The following is a 15,326-nucleotide window of genomic DNA, read 5'->3' as shown; positions in this document are numbered from 1 at the left end:
TAATCATAACTTTCTATTACAGTCCTTCCATTTCACGTATCCAGGGTTGTGAAGGATCACTAATTTGAAAGGGTATTTCTGCTTCATAGTTACTGCTTCATCTGCTGAGTATGTCTAGCACTTCCTTTATTTCAGATTTCCATCTGCCGCAGTTTACTTTAAATTTTCAAATTACAAAAAAAAAACAGACCATGGTCAATACAGAAGTAGAAGGACGTCTATTCTAATTGTGAAGAAGTGCACTAAAAAACACTTCTGTGATATCACTGAAGTCAATGGAAGCAAATGTGCAGAGCAGGTAAATCAAGCAGCCAATGAAGTCACCTATTTAGCGCTTGCAATCAAAAACAATATTATCACATTTATAAAGCCAGGACCAACAGGCTATGAAACAGCTTCACCATAATGCAAAGATTTTTACTCCCTCACTTTGTGGGACAGATGTTAAGATCTTAAATAAATTCAATTCAATTATCTCCTGAAATGACTGCCACTGTGGCCACTAACTTACTGTTTAATCAACTTCTCCTCTCTGCTTTAGCCAATTCTGTCCTCACATCAATATAGTGGCTTTTTTAAGTTTAGAACACTGGTTTCAAATTCTCAAACTGAATTTGAAGTTCTATCAGGCTCCATGTACCTATCCAAAAGTCTCTTAGAAGACCCTATCATATCTGCCTCCACCACCATTACCAGCAGCCTAAAGATCTAAAGGTTGGTTCCTCGTATTGTTAAATCTTACTGGGGGAAATTTTTGCACATTCAGCCATGTATATTGTACCAACAGTCATATAGTTTAGTGGCAGCGAAGAAGTAAAGAAAAATAGCTTTGAGGTGGAGTTAAATGTCATCAGTATATGGGGTTTGGATATTTATGAGAAACAGAATCAGATGTAATATCACCAGCATATGCTGTGAAATCTGTTATACGGCAGTAGATTGCAGTACATAATAAAAACTGTAAATTAGTGTGCATTATATATACTATACATTAATTTAGTTTTTATTATTTAGTATTGTGAGGTTTTCATGTTTTACTGTTTTACAACAAAAAATCACAGTGGATTTAATTTTGCTTTTTTTGATATTGATCACCAGAAAACAACTATTCTGTGTCAAAGTGAAAACAGGTTTCTACAAATTACAAATATAAAACAATATAATTGATTACATCAGTATTCACCCCTTTTAATATGACACAGCAAATCATCATTGGTTTTAGAAGTCACTTAATTTGTTAAATGGAGGTCACCTGTGTGCAGTCAAGGTGTTTCAATTGAATATAGTAAAAATACAGCTGTAACTGGAAGGTCCAACTCCTGGTGAATTAGTATCCTGGCAAAAACTACACCATGAAGACACCAAGCAACTTTGTGAAAAGGTTACTGAAAAACACAAGTCAGGAGTTGGATACAAGAAAATTTCCAAGTCACTGAATATCCCTTGGAGAACAGTTAAGTCAATCATTAATAAATGGAAAGAATATGGCACAGCTGTAAATCTGCTTAGAGTAGGCTGTCCTCAAAAACAGGTGACCATGCAGGAAGGGGACTCTAGTGAGGGAGGCCACCAAAAGGCCTATGAAAACTCTGGAGGTGTTACAAGCTTCAGTGACTGAGATGGGATACACTGTACATACCACAACTGTTACCCAGGTGCTTCACCAGTCACATCTTTATGGGAGAGTGGCAAAGAGAAAGCCACTGTTGAAAAATCTTACGTGAAAACTCAGCTAGAGTTTGCCAGAAGGCATATCGGACACACTGAAGCCAGCTGGAAGAAGGTTCTATGGTCTGATTAAACCAAAATTGAACTTCTTGGCCATCAGACTAAATTACGATGCCTGGCATAAGCCAAACACTGCACATTAAAAAAAAAACACCATCCCTACCATGAAGCACGGTGGTGGCTGCATCAGGCTGTGGGGATGCTTCACTGCAGCGGGCCCTGGAAGGCTTGTGAAAGTAGACAGCAAAAACAAATGCAGCAAAATGCAGGGAAATCCTGTAGGAAAACCTGATGCAGTCTGCAAGAGAACTGTGATTTGGGAGAAGATTTGTTTTCCAGCAAGGCAATTACCCCAAGCATAAAGCCAAAGCTACACAGGAATAGATTAAAAACAAAGTTAATGTCCTGGAGTGGCTAAGTCAGAGTCCAGACTTCAATCCAATTGAGAATTTATGGCTGAACTTGAAAAGAGCTGTTCACTCATGATCCCCATGCAATGAGACAGAGTTTGAGCAGTTTTGTAAAGAAGAATGGGGAAAAATTGCAGTGTCCAGACGTGCAAAGCTGATAGAGACCTATCCACATGGACTCAGGCTGTAGTTGCTGCCAAAGGTGCATCTACTAAAAAGTGATTTGAAGGTGGTAATTATGAAATCTAATATTGTTTAATAATTGTAATAAATTTAGACCAATTTGTAGAAATTTTTCACTTTGACATGTCTTTTTCTGTTGACCAGTGTCAAAAAAGCAAAATTAAATCCACTGCAATTCAATGTTGTAGCAATTAGAAGAAAGCATGTCCTGTGTTATGGGATCCTTAATAATGGATGCTGCCTTTTTTTTGAGGCATTGTTTCTTGAAGATGTCCTGGATGCTGGGGAGGCTAGTGCTCATGAAGCTTTCTGCAGCATATTTTAATCCTCTGCAGTAGTCCACCAGCACCCCCTCCCACCATACCAGACTGATGGGGTCAGCTAGAATGCTCGGCACTGTACATCTGTAGAAATTTGCGAATGTATTTGGTGACACATCAAATCTCCTGAAACTCATCATAAAATATGACCACTATTAGCTTTTCTTGTAACTGCATCAAAATGTTGGGCCCAGGATAGATCCTCAGATGTTGACACCCTGAAAAGTTCTTAAAAAAAAGAAACTTATGCAAATTTGAAAAGCTGTATGTTCAAGGGAACAATGGGAAGAAAAGGCAGGCTGGAAATCAGCAATAATTTGCAAGTAAAAAAGCTTTTTTTACTATTAGGAATGGAGGAATGCCAGCACACAAGGAGAAAGATAAGAGGAGAGAAATGTTTAGCAGTATCCGCTAAAATAAAATGGAAAACTTAGTGGGAATAGGGCTGTTGTCAATATTAAGTATACAGAATGCTTGTAAAGGGGAACCCAGAGTAAGTTTTGATGGGGTCTAAAGCACTAAGGTATGGATGTACAGACCCACAAGGGCATCAGACACCAAAGGAAAGGTAACAAAAAATTTAAAATATGTGAATTGGACATAGAACAGTGCAGCACAGAATGGGCCCTTCAACCCATGCTGTTGTGCTGAACTACATAAACCTACTCCATAATCAATCTAACCCTTCCCTCTTACACGGCCCAAACCATCATTTTTTTTTCTTATATCCATGTGTCTATATACAAGTTTCTTAAATGTCCCTATTGTGTCATCCTCTACCACCAAACATGCAGTGCATTCCGGGCACCTACCTCTGAGGGGGGGTGGGGGAGAACAAACCTACCTCTAATATCTGTCTGAAACTTTCCTCTACTCCCCTTCAGAAGATGTCCACAGGTATTGGCAGAGTACTTTTTAAGTTACATTTTAACTGTACAAATGCACACACAAGATATTGTAAATTTTCAGTGATGTAAGTAACATCTGTGGAGAGAGAAACTGAGTTAATGATTCAGGCTGATAATCTTTCAGAAGATCCAATGATTCCACCCGACCTGCTGAGTATTTCCTGCATTTTCAAACTTTATTTCTGATTTCAGGCAGGAATGCTAATTGAGGGAGTTTCATCCTGCTGAAGATATCCTCAACGAGCCAATAGGGAAGCAATTTTGCAGGTAACTTTTCTTCACTTTCCATCTGCACTATGTTAGCGGCACCCTTCTTCACTGATACTTTTCTTGATGCAAATTAAAAGTTTTCTTGATGCAAATTAAAAGTTACACAAAATACAATTGAGTACAATCTTGCATTTCACATCACTAGAAGTAAATAGTTATGCCTATATACCTAAATCATTATTTAAGGGCTTCAGATGATCAATGAATCATATTGTAGCAGATATCTGCAGCCTATCATGGGCTCCCAAGGAAAGTTATAAGTCAAACAGAATCATAAACAAGACAAAATCTGCAGATGCTGGAAATCAAAATAAAACACAAATGCTGGAGGAACTCAGGCAGCATCTATAGAAAAGAGAACAGTCAACATTTCAGGCTGAGAAACCGGGGGAAAAAAAGATGAGAAGACAGGTTAAGAAGGTCAGGGAAGGGGAGGAAGAAGTACAAAGCAATTTGGTGATAGGTGAAGTCGGGAGGGGAAAGGGCGAAGTAAAGAGCTGGGAAATCCTTTGGTGAGCTAGAGGACTGGAGAAGGGGGCATTTGATAGGAGTGGACAGAGGCCATGGAAGGGAAGGAGGAGGAGCACCAGAGGGAGGTAATAAGATGAGAGAGAGAAATGGGAATGCTGAAGGGAGAGAGAAGCAATTACCGAAAGTTCGGGAAACCTTATCGAATTCTCAAACTTCCAGTAATTGCCTCCCCTTCACCATTCCCATTCCCCCTCTCACCTGTCCATCACCTTGCTCTGGTGCTCCTCCCCCTTCCCTTTCTTCCACGGTCTTCTACCTAGTCTAATCTGATATCCCCCTTCTCCAGCCCTTTATCTCTTTCACCAATTGACTTCCCAGCTCTTTACTTCACCCCTTCCCCTCTGTTTCACCTATCACCTACTACCTTGTACTTCTTCCTCCCCTACCCCAACCTTCTTACTCTGACTTCTCACTTTTCCCAGTCCTGATGAACAGTCTCTGCCCGAAATGTCAACTGTCTTCCATAAATGCTGCCTGGCCTGCTGAGTTCTTCCAGTAATTCATATCTATTCCTAAGCCAAGTATCATATAGTTCTGCACTTATTCTGCAGGGGCAAATAGAGTGGGGTTTGACAAACTGAAATAAACAGCAAGCAACTTTAGGAAAGCAGACACTGGCCTGCATGACATATTGCTTGTCTGCACATGGAAGATGTACATTGTGGAATTTCTCACGGTATTGGAATAGTGATATTAAATGAAGGAGTCCACATGATGAGATTGACTTGCAAGGCTTAAGTTTCATTAAATACTGCATTTGCCAATTTGCCATAAATTGTACCTCAGGACATTCATTCTTGTAGAAATATGACAATTCTCTCAGAAACAGTCAACTCCCAGCTGGTCAAGCTGTGCAGAAGAGAGTTAATGTTTTAGAAAGGAGACTCTCCATATGAAGGGTCTTCAAGCAGAAATGTTAACTGTTTCTCTTTTCAGCAATTTGTTTTTATTTTAGGTTTCCAGCATTTGGAGATTGATTTTCAAATCCTATTATTTTGTTTGTGTGTAACCTTTATTAGATACTAACCCTCTACCAAAGAGTGTTGCAATGACATTTTAAGCTGTAGACAACTTCCAAATAGTATCAGCCAGTCTGCTGCATGCTTCACACTTGAAGGTACCCTCTTAAAACCATTACGACTTAAGTGGTTAAATGGGTACAATATCTAATTGTCAAGGACAAAGATCTGAAGAACCGCTATCAAAAAATGACCACGGAATCACTGGAGCTGATAGCAAATGAGTTTGAATAAACTTTGCCACTCTCCTTATTAGTGACAAAATAAAATTGGTGAGCAGTTAAAAATCAATCATCCTCTATCAGCATGGAAATGTAAGATTTTGATTTTTGAAGAGACCTAGTTAAATCTTGATCTTAAAGAATATGATAAAACTAAACTGACACATAAATGTACGGACTATTTATTTTATCTTGAAGATATTCAAGAAGGCATCACAATAATAAAGTTATATCATATTGAAGTGGTCACTAAAGAAGCAGACTGGTGACTATATCACAAGGACTGTATTTAGGTTCTTGAATTATGGGATTCAAAAACTGTACTAAATCTTGTGCCTATCTATTTTGTTTTATATGAATAAATCCTATTCCTATTTATACAATTAATTGGGACACAGACAGCTACTACCAACATTTCAAGATAATACCAATTAAGTGGAACCAAGAATGGTGAAGAAGATGGGAGTGGCCACCAGATCAGTGTCAAATACAATGAGAATTTAAAAAGATCTTTCCCAAGCATTTTGGGAAAGATAGAAGTGTAGCCAAAATAGTTAAGTTTCAAAAAGAGCAGAAATAGTCAAGTTCAATTACAAATATTTCTACATATATGGGTAACAATACAAATAAAGTGATCAAAACTATAGAAACTAGTATTATTTTTGAGTAAAGTTTACAAAACAATTTGAATGAGATGTTGATCAGATAGTAATTAGAATGTTATGTGGCATTCTAATAATGTCCCAAATAAACTGATAGTAGAATTAACATAATCGTAATAAAATTCTTTGGAACACTATTGGAAATAATAGATCATTTGAGATGTTATCCAAAGGAAAATATTCCAAGTCTGAAATGTATTCACGGTCTAAAAGATAGTAACTTTTTAAATATAAAGGGCTAGGAACTGCCTAAGAAGCACACCAAAAACGAAAGATTTTTTCCCCGTCAAGAATTAAAGAAATATAGAATATCTACCATACATGGATATATAGCAAAAACAGCATCACTTTGAAAATATACAAGTATTTCAATAGTGGATTTTTCAACATTAGGATGTCTCAAAGCATTTTTATGGAAACTTAGTCAAAGTTCCAACGCAACAATGCCCAGATTTAAAAAAAATTTAATTTGTTGTTTAGGTATCTTGCACATTCTTTATCTGCAAACTGACAAAAAAAAAATGACACATATGTCAGGGCAGGGTTGTCTTTGTACAGCACTGAAATGTCCTCTTTGAGATGAGATTTGAAACAATCAATTTCAATATTCATATCAACTAAAACATGAGTGAAAACAAAAATATACAGGAAAAGAAATAGCAAGGAATTAGGTAGAATGCTCTAGCTATAGATATGCCATCAACTCGAGTAGAAAAACCAAATCATCTGTTACTGTATGTTTTATAATTCTAAAAAAAATGAACCATGCTCTCTGAATTAATCATGTGTTACTGCCTAGTCTGAAAAGCAATATCTGACCACTGAAAAGCTTTGACATTCTCACAACACAGTCACACATACATTTTTCACTGCTAATCTGGAGTAGGCAACAATTTGTATTAGCAACATTTAGTCTGGATGAGTACTTTGTTTTCATTTAATTAATGGATTTAAACAGTGAAATTAATACAAATTCCACTTTTATGTATTTTGTTTTATAGATTACAGTAGCACTCTGATCAATCTTTGAAACAATACATTCTTTAGTTAGAAATTTAATAATGCATTTCCAAAATCAGTATCAGTGACTGAAAATAGCTTATTGTGCTATTTATGTTTAGTGCCAGTTGTACTACTATGTTTACCTCATCTTGTCTAGATAACTGGATGGTAATGTCAATTCCATAGATAAATCTAGTTTAGGATTTATGTACATAACGCATTTCAATGGTATTCACTGAATATTTATATTTTGATGTTTTCTGACCGCAGCCTGCAGAATCTAAACAAAACAAACGTATATTATCAGCAAACTTCAACTGAGCTCTTCATTGTAAAATGTAATGCCATATGTTTGGGAGCACACGCCCTTGAATTTAGGCAATAAAACAATAACCTTTCGTAAAATCTGTAAAATCGTGTAAGATTGTTTGGCGGAGATATTACAGTTCATTCCGTTATAAGATAAACAGATAAGTCATTTAACTCTGTATTCAAGTTTGTCAGTACAACTTACCAAACACACTTAGAGCCATCATTGCTGGGAATCCGAATCTCTCCGTTCGCAGCTTCTCAATGTCCAGTCAGTGGCTCATAAACGCCAATGCCCGTCATCCGCCTCATGTGCTTAAGGACACCCTAATCGTCTCTTCTACAAACGTGACAAAGAATTAAATGTGCAATGGATTACATATTTGACACTCCATCTCTTAACATGCTAAATAACCAAACAGAAAAACAGAACATTTTATTCAGATTAGAGGCCGGTCCGCAAGAATAAAATAAAACAACCATGACGGTTTATGGAAGATCACTTTCTAAAATACGATCGCAAAAAAAGGGAAATATTACGTGGGATCTGTGCAACGTGGACCCCAGAGGTACAGTGTGCTGTAAGGATTAATTACCAGTGCCAGGGATGGGATCAAACTACATCCTCCGCTCTCCATGCCGCCATTTTGCCTCGGCACATGACCATCTTCCCCCCTCTGGTGCAGACCGTCAATGCGGTAACCATGGCGACCTGTCTCCGCGCGCCCTTCTCCGGGGAGCCGCAGATCTCGCCGCCGCGTCCCCGACCCTCTCTGTTCCTGCGCGCCCCGGCCGGGCTGAGCGCCCGCGCCCGCCTCCGCTGCCAGGGCGAATGCCCTCTCCCAAACAATAACGTCCGAGCGAACGGCCATCTCGGGTTCTGGTGCTCTTGCACCCTGGCCCCACGCTGAAGGTGGCATCCGAGTTTTCGATCGATTTTTAACGTCGTGGGCGGGTTTCTGCAAAATAGTGTATGAATAAAACATTGCGTCTATTTCAAAGACTGACAAAGGATCCAAACATTAACTACCAAGTGCCAGGAAACGTAGAGGTGGTTTGACCCAAAGCAATGCAGCAGAGATGACTTAATGGTAAATGATACTTTACTAATAAACTGCAAAATAACAAGCCACGAGGGGCCATAAAACAAGAGAGAACAAATACTAAAACAACAGGCAACAAGGTAACTGGAGGCCAGGAGCTGGTATGATGAGTGAACAAAGACTATGGCTGACAACTGGGTTTAAATAGGCTGCAGGTGATTAGTTAGAAATAAGTGGAAGGTTATTCCTGTAGAGGTCAATATGAGTATCAACGGCATAGGTAGAACAAGGAAAGAGGTCCCGCTGAGGGAATTTGAGCAGCTAAGGACTAAATTAAAAAGCAGAACCAAAAAGCTGTAATCTCTCGATTGCTACTTGAGCCACTTGCAAATTGGCATGGGGTTAAGAAGATTAGAGAGTTAAATATGTGGTTCAAGGATTGGTGTGGGAGAAATGGGTTTGAATTCTTGGGAAAGGAGGGAGCTGTTCCACTGAGACGGGCTCCACCTGAACCATGATGGGACTTGGATCCTAGCGAATCGCATAACTAGGGTTGTGGATAGGGCTTTAAACTAAATAGCAGAGGGGTGGTTTCAACAGATTGGAGAAGTATGGATAAAGTAAAAGAGAAAAGTGTGGCTAAAGATAAAGTAAAAACAAAAGTTAAAGACAAAAGGGTGGAGTGCAGAAAAGGCAAGTGCATAAGAGACAAAGATTACTCGATTTTAAAGGCACAATGAGTGTAAGGGCACTTTATCTGAATGCTTGTAGTATTCGTAACAAGGTCAGTGAACTGGTGGCATGAATCAGTACAAAGGGGTATGATTTAGTGGCCATTACAGAAATGTAGTTACAGGATGGAGGATTGGGAATTAAATATCCAAGGATATCAGGTAATACGGAAGGATAGACAGGAAGGTAGGGGAGATGGGGTAGTGCTCTTAATTAAGGATGAGATCAAAGCAACAGTGAAAGACGATATAAGATCTAAGAAGCAGAATGTTGAATCCATCTGGGTAGAAATTAGGAATAGTAAGGGGGGAAAAAATCACTGGTGGAAGTGGTCTATGGGCGACCAAATAATAACATTACAGGGACACAGGCAATAAACAGAGAAATATCTGAGGCATGTAAGAATGGAACAGCAGTTATCGTGGGGGACTTTAACTTGCACACAGATTAGGTGAACCAAGTTGGTCGAGGAAGTCTTGAGGAGGACTTCATAGAATGCATATGTGATAACTTTTACTGAACCTACAAGGGAACGTGCTATCCTGGATCTGGTCCTGTGCAACGAAAATAATACCAATGTTATTGGGTATTGTATGGAGTTTGAATGTTGAGGAGCTCAGAAGATGATATTGATTGTCAGAGTTACATGAGAAAGATATAACTCATTATTGTGGCATCTCTTAATGATCTTAATATTCAGAAATCTATTAACTGGTATCTTGAATACATTTATCAACAGAGCCTCTACAGTCCTCTTAGATAGAGATTCAAAGATTCATCCTCTCTGGGGAATGAAATGTCTTTGTCTTAAAACGGCCAGCCTTTCATTTTAAGATGGTGACTCCTGAATCCAGATACCCCAGTCAGGACAAAACGTCATGTTTACATTATGTTCTGTCAGGCCCCAGATGTTGTAATGAGATCACTACATGTCCTTCTAAATTCAGGAGTGCTGGGTATTAATTTTAGGACAAAATCCATACTCCAGGAGTCATTCTCATTAATCTTTTTTGCAGTCCCTCTTTTGCAATTTACAGTATGTCAGAATCAGCATCAGATTTTTTATCACAGTTATATGTCATAATTTTTTTTTGTTTTGCAGTAGTACATGCAAAGGCATAAGAATTACTAAAAGTCATTTTAAAAAATGTGCAAAAGAAGAATAACGTGATAGTGTTCATGGACTGTTCAGAAATCTGATGGTGGAGGGAGAAAAGCTGTGCCTTAAATGTTGACTATGGGTCTTCCGCTCCTCTACCTCCTCCCCAATGATTGTACAGAGAAGAGGGCAAGTCCCAGATGGTGAGGGGCCTTTGCTGTGGAAACCACCTTCTTGCTGCACTACTAACTCTTGAAAATGTGGAGAGGGCTGGCTGAGTCCACAGCCCTCGGTAGCCTTTTTCGATTTTGAACATTGGAGCCTCCAGTGTTCTTCCGTAGGTAGGAGGACAAACATACATTCAATATTGTACTGTTTACTGTTTTGTACCCATTCCTTCTGCTACTCCCTGGTCTGCTCTTTCAGATCCACCAACCATTCCCCTTTCTTTCAGCACTGTCATGGGTAATTATAGGTGCTGCAACTCTCATCTTTTTCACAATCCCAAGCAATCTTCACAGGTGAAACAGTGATTCACTTGAACTTCCATAGTATCTTAGAAAAGTACAAAACAGAAATGGGCCCTTCAGCCCATCTAGTCCATGCTGAACTAGTCCCATTGACCTACACCGGGACTTATAGCCCTCCATATCCCACCCATCAACTTACCTATCCAAACTTTTCTTAAATGTTGAAATAGAGCACGCATGTACCACTTGCGCTGGCAGCTCATTCCACATCCTTATGACCCTCTGAAGAAGTTTCCCGTCATATTCCCATTTAAACTTTTCACCTTTCACCCTTAACCCGTGACCTCTAGTTGTAATCCCACCCAACCTCAGTGCAAGAAAGCCTGCTTGTATTTACTCTATCTATACCCCTCATAATTTTGCATACTTCGGTCAAATCTCCTCTCATTCTCCTATGTTCCAAGGAACCTAATCTATTCAATCTTTCCTTATAATTCAGGTCCTCAAGTCCCAACAATATCCTCGTAAATTTTCTCTGTACTATTTCATCATTATTTACGTATTTTCTGTAGGGAGGTGACCAGAACTGCAGATGGTACTCCAAATTAGGCCTCACTAATATCTTGTACAACTTCAACATTACATTCTATCTCTTGTACTCAATACTTTGATTTATTAAGTCCAATGTGGCAAAGCTTTCTTTATGACCCTATGTACCTGTGCCACAACTTTCAATGAATTATGTAGCTGTATTCCCAGGTCCCTTTGTTCTACCACACTCCTCAGTGCCCTACAGTTCACTGTGTAAGACCTACCCTGGTTAGTCCTACCAAAGTGCAACACCTCATACTCATCTGCATTAAATTACATTTGCCATTTTTCAGCCCATTTTTCCAGCTGGTCCAGATCCTGCTGCAAGCTCTGATAGTCTTCCTCACTGTCCACTATACCCACAATCTTGGTGTCCACCTGCAAATTTGCTGATCCAGTTAACCACATTCTCATGCAGATCACTGATAATGCATGATAAGCAATAAAGGACCCAGCATCGATCCCTGCAACACTCCACAAGTCACGGACCTCCAGTCAGAGAGGCAACCATCTACTGCCATTCTCTGGCTTCTCCCACAAAGCCAATGTCTAATCCAATTTACTACCTCATCTTGAAAGCCAAGCGATTGAACCTTTCAAATGAACCTTTGCGTGACCTTGTTTAATGCCTTGCTTCCAGTTAAGATGGCATGAGTGAACAATGATTCATTGGGTGACATCTTTCAGATAGTCAATTATTTCACTTTTCTACATCTTTTACTTATTCTTTTTATTTTAATTGTGTTTCTGAAACTGTTGGAGCCTGTGACTTACAGGTTGGAGTTCGATTGAGTGATCTGGTGCTCTGCTGTTCCCAAGAAAATACCAGGAGAGGACTGTGAGTACGAGCTGTGTTGAGGAGAAGATGAGAGATGGGGTGTGGGGCCTTTATCGACTCCATCTCTGGCCAATCAAAACGCTGAGAAAGTTTGAATCGTCGAGGTGAATGCAGAGAAGGTCAGGTTGGTGGTCACTCTCCAAGGAGGGACTGAGTTCGAGCGATCGCTCTCCTCAAAGCTGATGGAGGATGTTTTGGAAATTCTGAGCCTTATGTGATCATTGGTGTGGACTGTAGCTTATATTGGTCTCCTTCAGTTTTCTGTGTTTTCTTTCTTGTTACCGATTGGCTGATTTGGGGTTTGGGGTTTTAATGTCGTTATGGGTGATATGTTGGTTTTTGTGCAAGGAGGTGTGGTTGGGGTTGGGGTTTGATGTTCTTGTAGGTATTTTTCTATGTGGGCCTTCTGTTAGATTTTTTGTGTATGAGAGAGGGATGTGGGAGTTTGATGTCATTGTCTCTGTTTTTTTCTCTTGTGGTCTTATGTTACTTTTTTTACAAGGGAGGGAGTTGGAAATTTGGGGTTTGATATTTTAGCTGCCATTTTTCAGACAGGCAATCTGTTGGTTTTTGTGCAACGGTGGGGTTGGAGAGCTTTGGGGTTTGTGAGTTTTTGTTTCTTCTTCTTTTTCATGGGGGGGGAAGGGGGGTTGATATTTTTCAATGACCTCTATGGTCTTTCTATATTTCATGGCTATCTGGAGAAGACAAATCTCAGAGTTGTATTCTGCATTCATACATTGACAATAAAATAAACCTTTGAACCTCCGAACCTTTACAGTCCATGTAGACATCATTCACTGCCTTGCCTTCAACTTTCCCGATAACTTCCTCAAAAGATCTATAAGATTGGTTAGACATGAGCTACCTTGCACAAAACCATGCTGACTATCCCTAATCTGTCCTTGTCTATCCAAATACTTATATATCCAGTCCCTTAGAATATCTTCCAATAACTTTCCCACTACTGATTTCATGCTCACCGGCCTATAATTTCCTGGTTTATTTTTAGTGCCTTTCTTAAACAGCAGAATAACATTAGCTATACTTCAGTTGTCTGGCACTTCACTTGTCACTAATGATGATTTAAATATCTCTGCTAGGGCCCCTACTTAGAGTCCAAGGGAACCACCTTGTCAGGCCGTGAGGATTTATTCACCCTAGTATGCCTCAAGACAGGAGAAAACCTCTTCCTCTGTAATCTGTATAGGGTCTATGACCACCCTGCTGCTTTGCCTCTTTTATGTAAACTCTATGTCCATCTTTCAAGTAAATGCAGATGCAAAAAACATCCATTTACGATCTCCTCAATCTCTTTTGGCTCCATGCATAGGTACATTTTTGATCTTCCAGAGGACCAATTTTGTCCCTTGCAATCTTTTTGTTCTTCATGTATCCTTTTGGATCCTCCTTCACCATTTCTGCTAGGGCAACTTCATGCCTTCTTTTAGCCTCCTGATTTCTTTCTTAAGTGTTCTCTTACATTTCTTGTACTCCATAAATATTTCATTCGTTCCTACCTGCTATGTACCTCAATTTTTTTTCTTTAGCCAGAAATTTCTCTTGAAAACAAAGGTCCCCTAAACCTGTTATTTTTACCGTTTATTCTGAAAGGCAAATTCAAGCTCTGTACTCTCAAAATTTCACTTCTGAAGTCCTCCCACTTACCAACTACATATTTGCCAGAGAACAGCCTGTCCCATTCCACACTTGCCGGATCCTTTCCCATAACATCAAAATCTGCATTTCTCCAATTTCGCTCAACTTGTGAACCAGATCTATTCTTTTCCATATTTACTTTGAAACTAATGGCATTATGATTACTAGATGGAAAGTAGTTGCTCACTAGAGGAGTTCTCTAGTCTGTGCTGACTGAGCACTGCTGTGACATTTTCCCTATCTAGTAGCAGCATCCTTTCCACTTTAAAGCCTCCCGCTCTGTCACGTCTAAAGCAACAGAACCCCAGAACACTGAGCTACCAAATCCTGCTCCTCCTGCAACCAAGTCTCACTAATGGCTACAATATCATAAAATGTATTGATCCATGCCTAAGCTCATCTGCCTTTCCTGCAATACTTCCTGCATTGAAATATACGCAGCTCACAACATCAGTTGTACCATGCTCAACCTTTTGATTCCTGATTCTGTCTGAGTTCTTAACAACATTTGTCTCCACAACCTCTCTACTATCTGTTCTGGTTCTCTGCATCGCCCTGCAACTTTAGTTTAAAACATCCTGCCCGTGCAACACTCACAACCCTTCTTGCTACGGTCTTAGTCCCCCCTCTTTTTCAGGTGCAAACCATCTCTTCTGTACAGGTCCCACCTCCCTGGAAGTCAGCCCAGTGATCCAAAAATCTGATGTCCTCCTTCCAATGCCAATTCCTTAGCCATGCGTTTGTGGTGAACTACAGATACCTGTCTGGACACGCCCCCCCTGCTGACTGCTCCTGTGGCTCCTCCCACGGACCCCGGTATAAAGGCGATTGGAGACACAGCCCCGGCCTCAGTCTCCAGGATGTAGTGTGGTGGTCATTTGCTGCTTGTTCTTTCTTCCAGCCAATAAAAGCCTATATCTTGCCTCACGTCTCCGAGAGTTATTGATGGTACATCAATTTTATTGGCTGGAAGTTTTAAAACATAGAGAGTATTTTACGTCCGGAAAAATTAGACTTGGACCCCCAAGCTCCAGAAGCAGCTCTTACCCTTGAACTCTGGCTTGCATGCTTCCAATCATACTTGGAAGTGATTCCAGTGACTGAGCCTGCCACAATGTACAAAATCCTCCTTTCCAGTGTCAGTCCGAAAGTATTCTCCCTTATCAGAGACCTGCCGACCTACCAACAGGCACTGGACGCCCTCAAAAGACAGTACCTGCGGCCAGTGAACACCGTCTACGCAAGACATCGCTTAGCGACGCAGCGGCAGTGAACTGGCGAGTCGAGCGGGGAGTTTCTCCGAGCCCTACAGACACTCGTGCGGGCCTGCG

At 40.0% G+C, this 15,326-nt stretch overlaps 1 protein-coding gene across 2 annotated transcripts in view; it reads right to left on the bottom strand.

Annotated features, from left to right (window-relative positions):
* chn1 (chimerin 1) overlaps nucleotides 1-8,277 on the bottom strand; it is a 113,341-nt gene extending 105,064 nt beyond the window's left edge. The window contains exons 1-2 of one of the 2 annotated variants that reach the window (XM_073047182.1): nucleotides 8,160-8,277; nucleotides 7,769-7,903 (exon numbers count right to left, since the gene is read on the bottom strand). In XM_073047182.1, the coding sequence (XP_072903283.1) occupies nucleotides 7,769-7,790 (22 nt within the window). In that variant the 5' untranslated portion in view covers nucleotides 7,791-7,903; nucleotides 8,160-8,277. Of the gene's footprint in view, nucleotides 1-7,768; nucleotides 7,904-8,159 lie in introns of those variants that run through there. The other variant, XM_073047183.1, reaches the window with a different exon arrangement.
* Nucleotides 8,278-15,326: the final 7,049 nt, after the last annotated feature.

Source organism: Hemitrygon akajei, chromosome 5 (genome assembly GCF_048418815.1).
Source record: "Hemitrygon akajei chromosome 5, sHemAka1.3, whole genome shotgun sequence".
In the NCBI taxonomy this organism is placed as follows: Eukaryota; Metazoa; Chordata; class Chondrichthyes; order Myliobatiformes; family Dasyatidae; genus Hemitrygon; species Hemitrygon akajei.
This window is presented reverse-complemented; position numbering and strand designations above follow the sequence as displayed.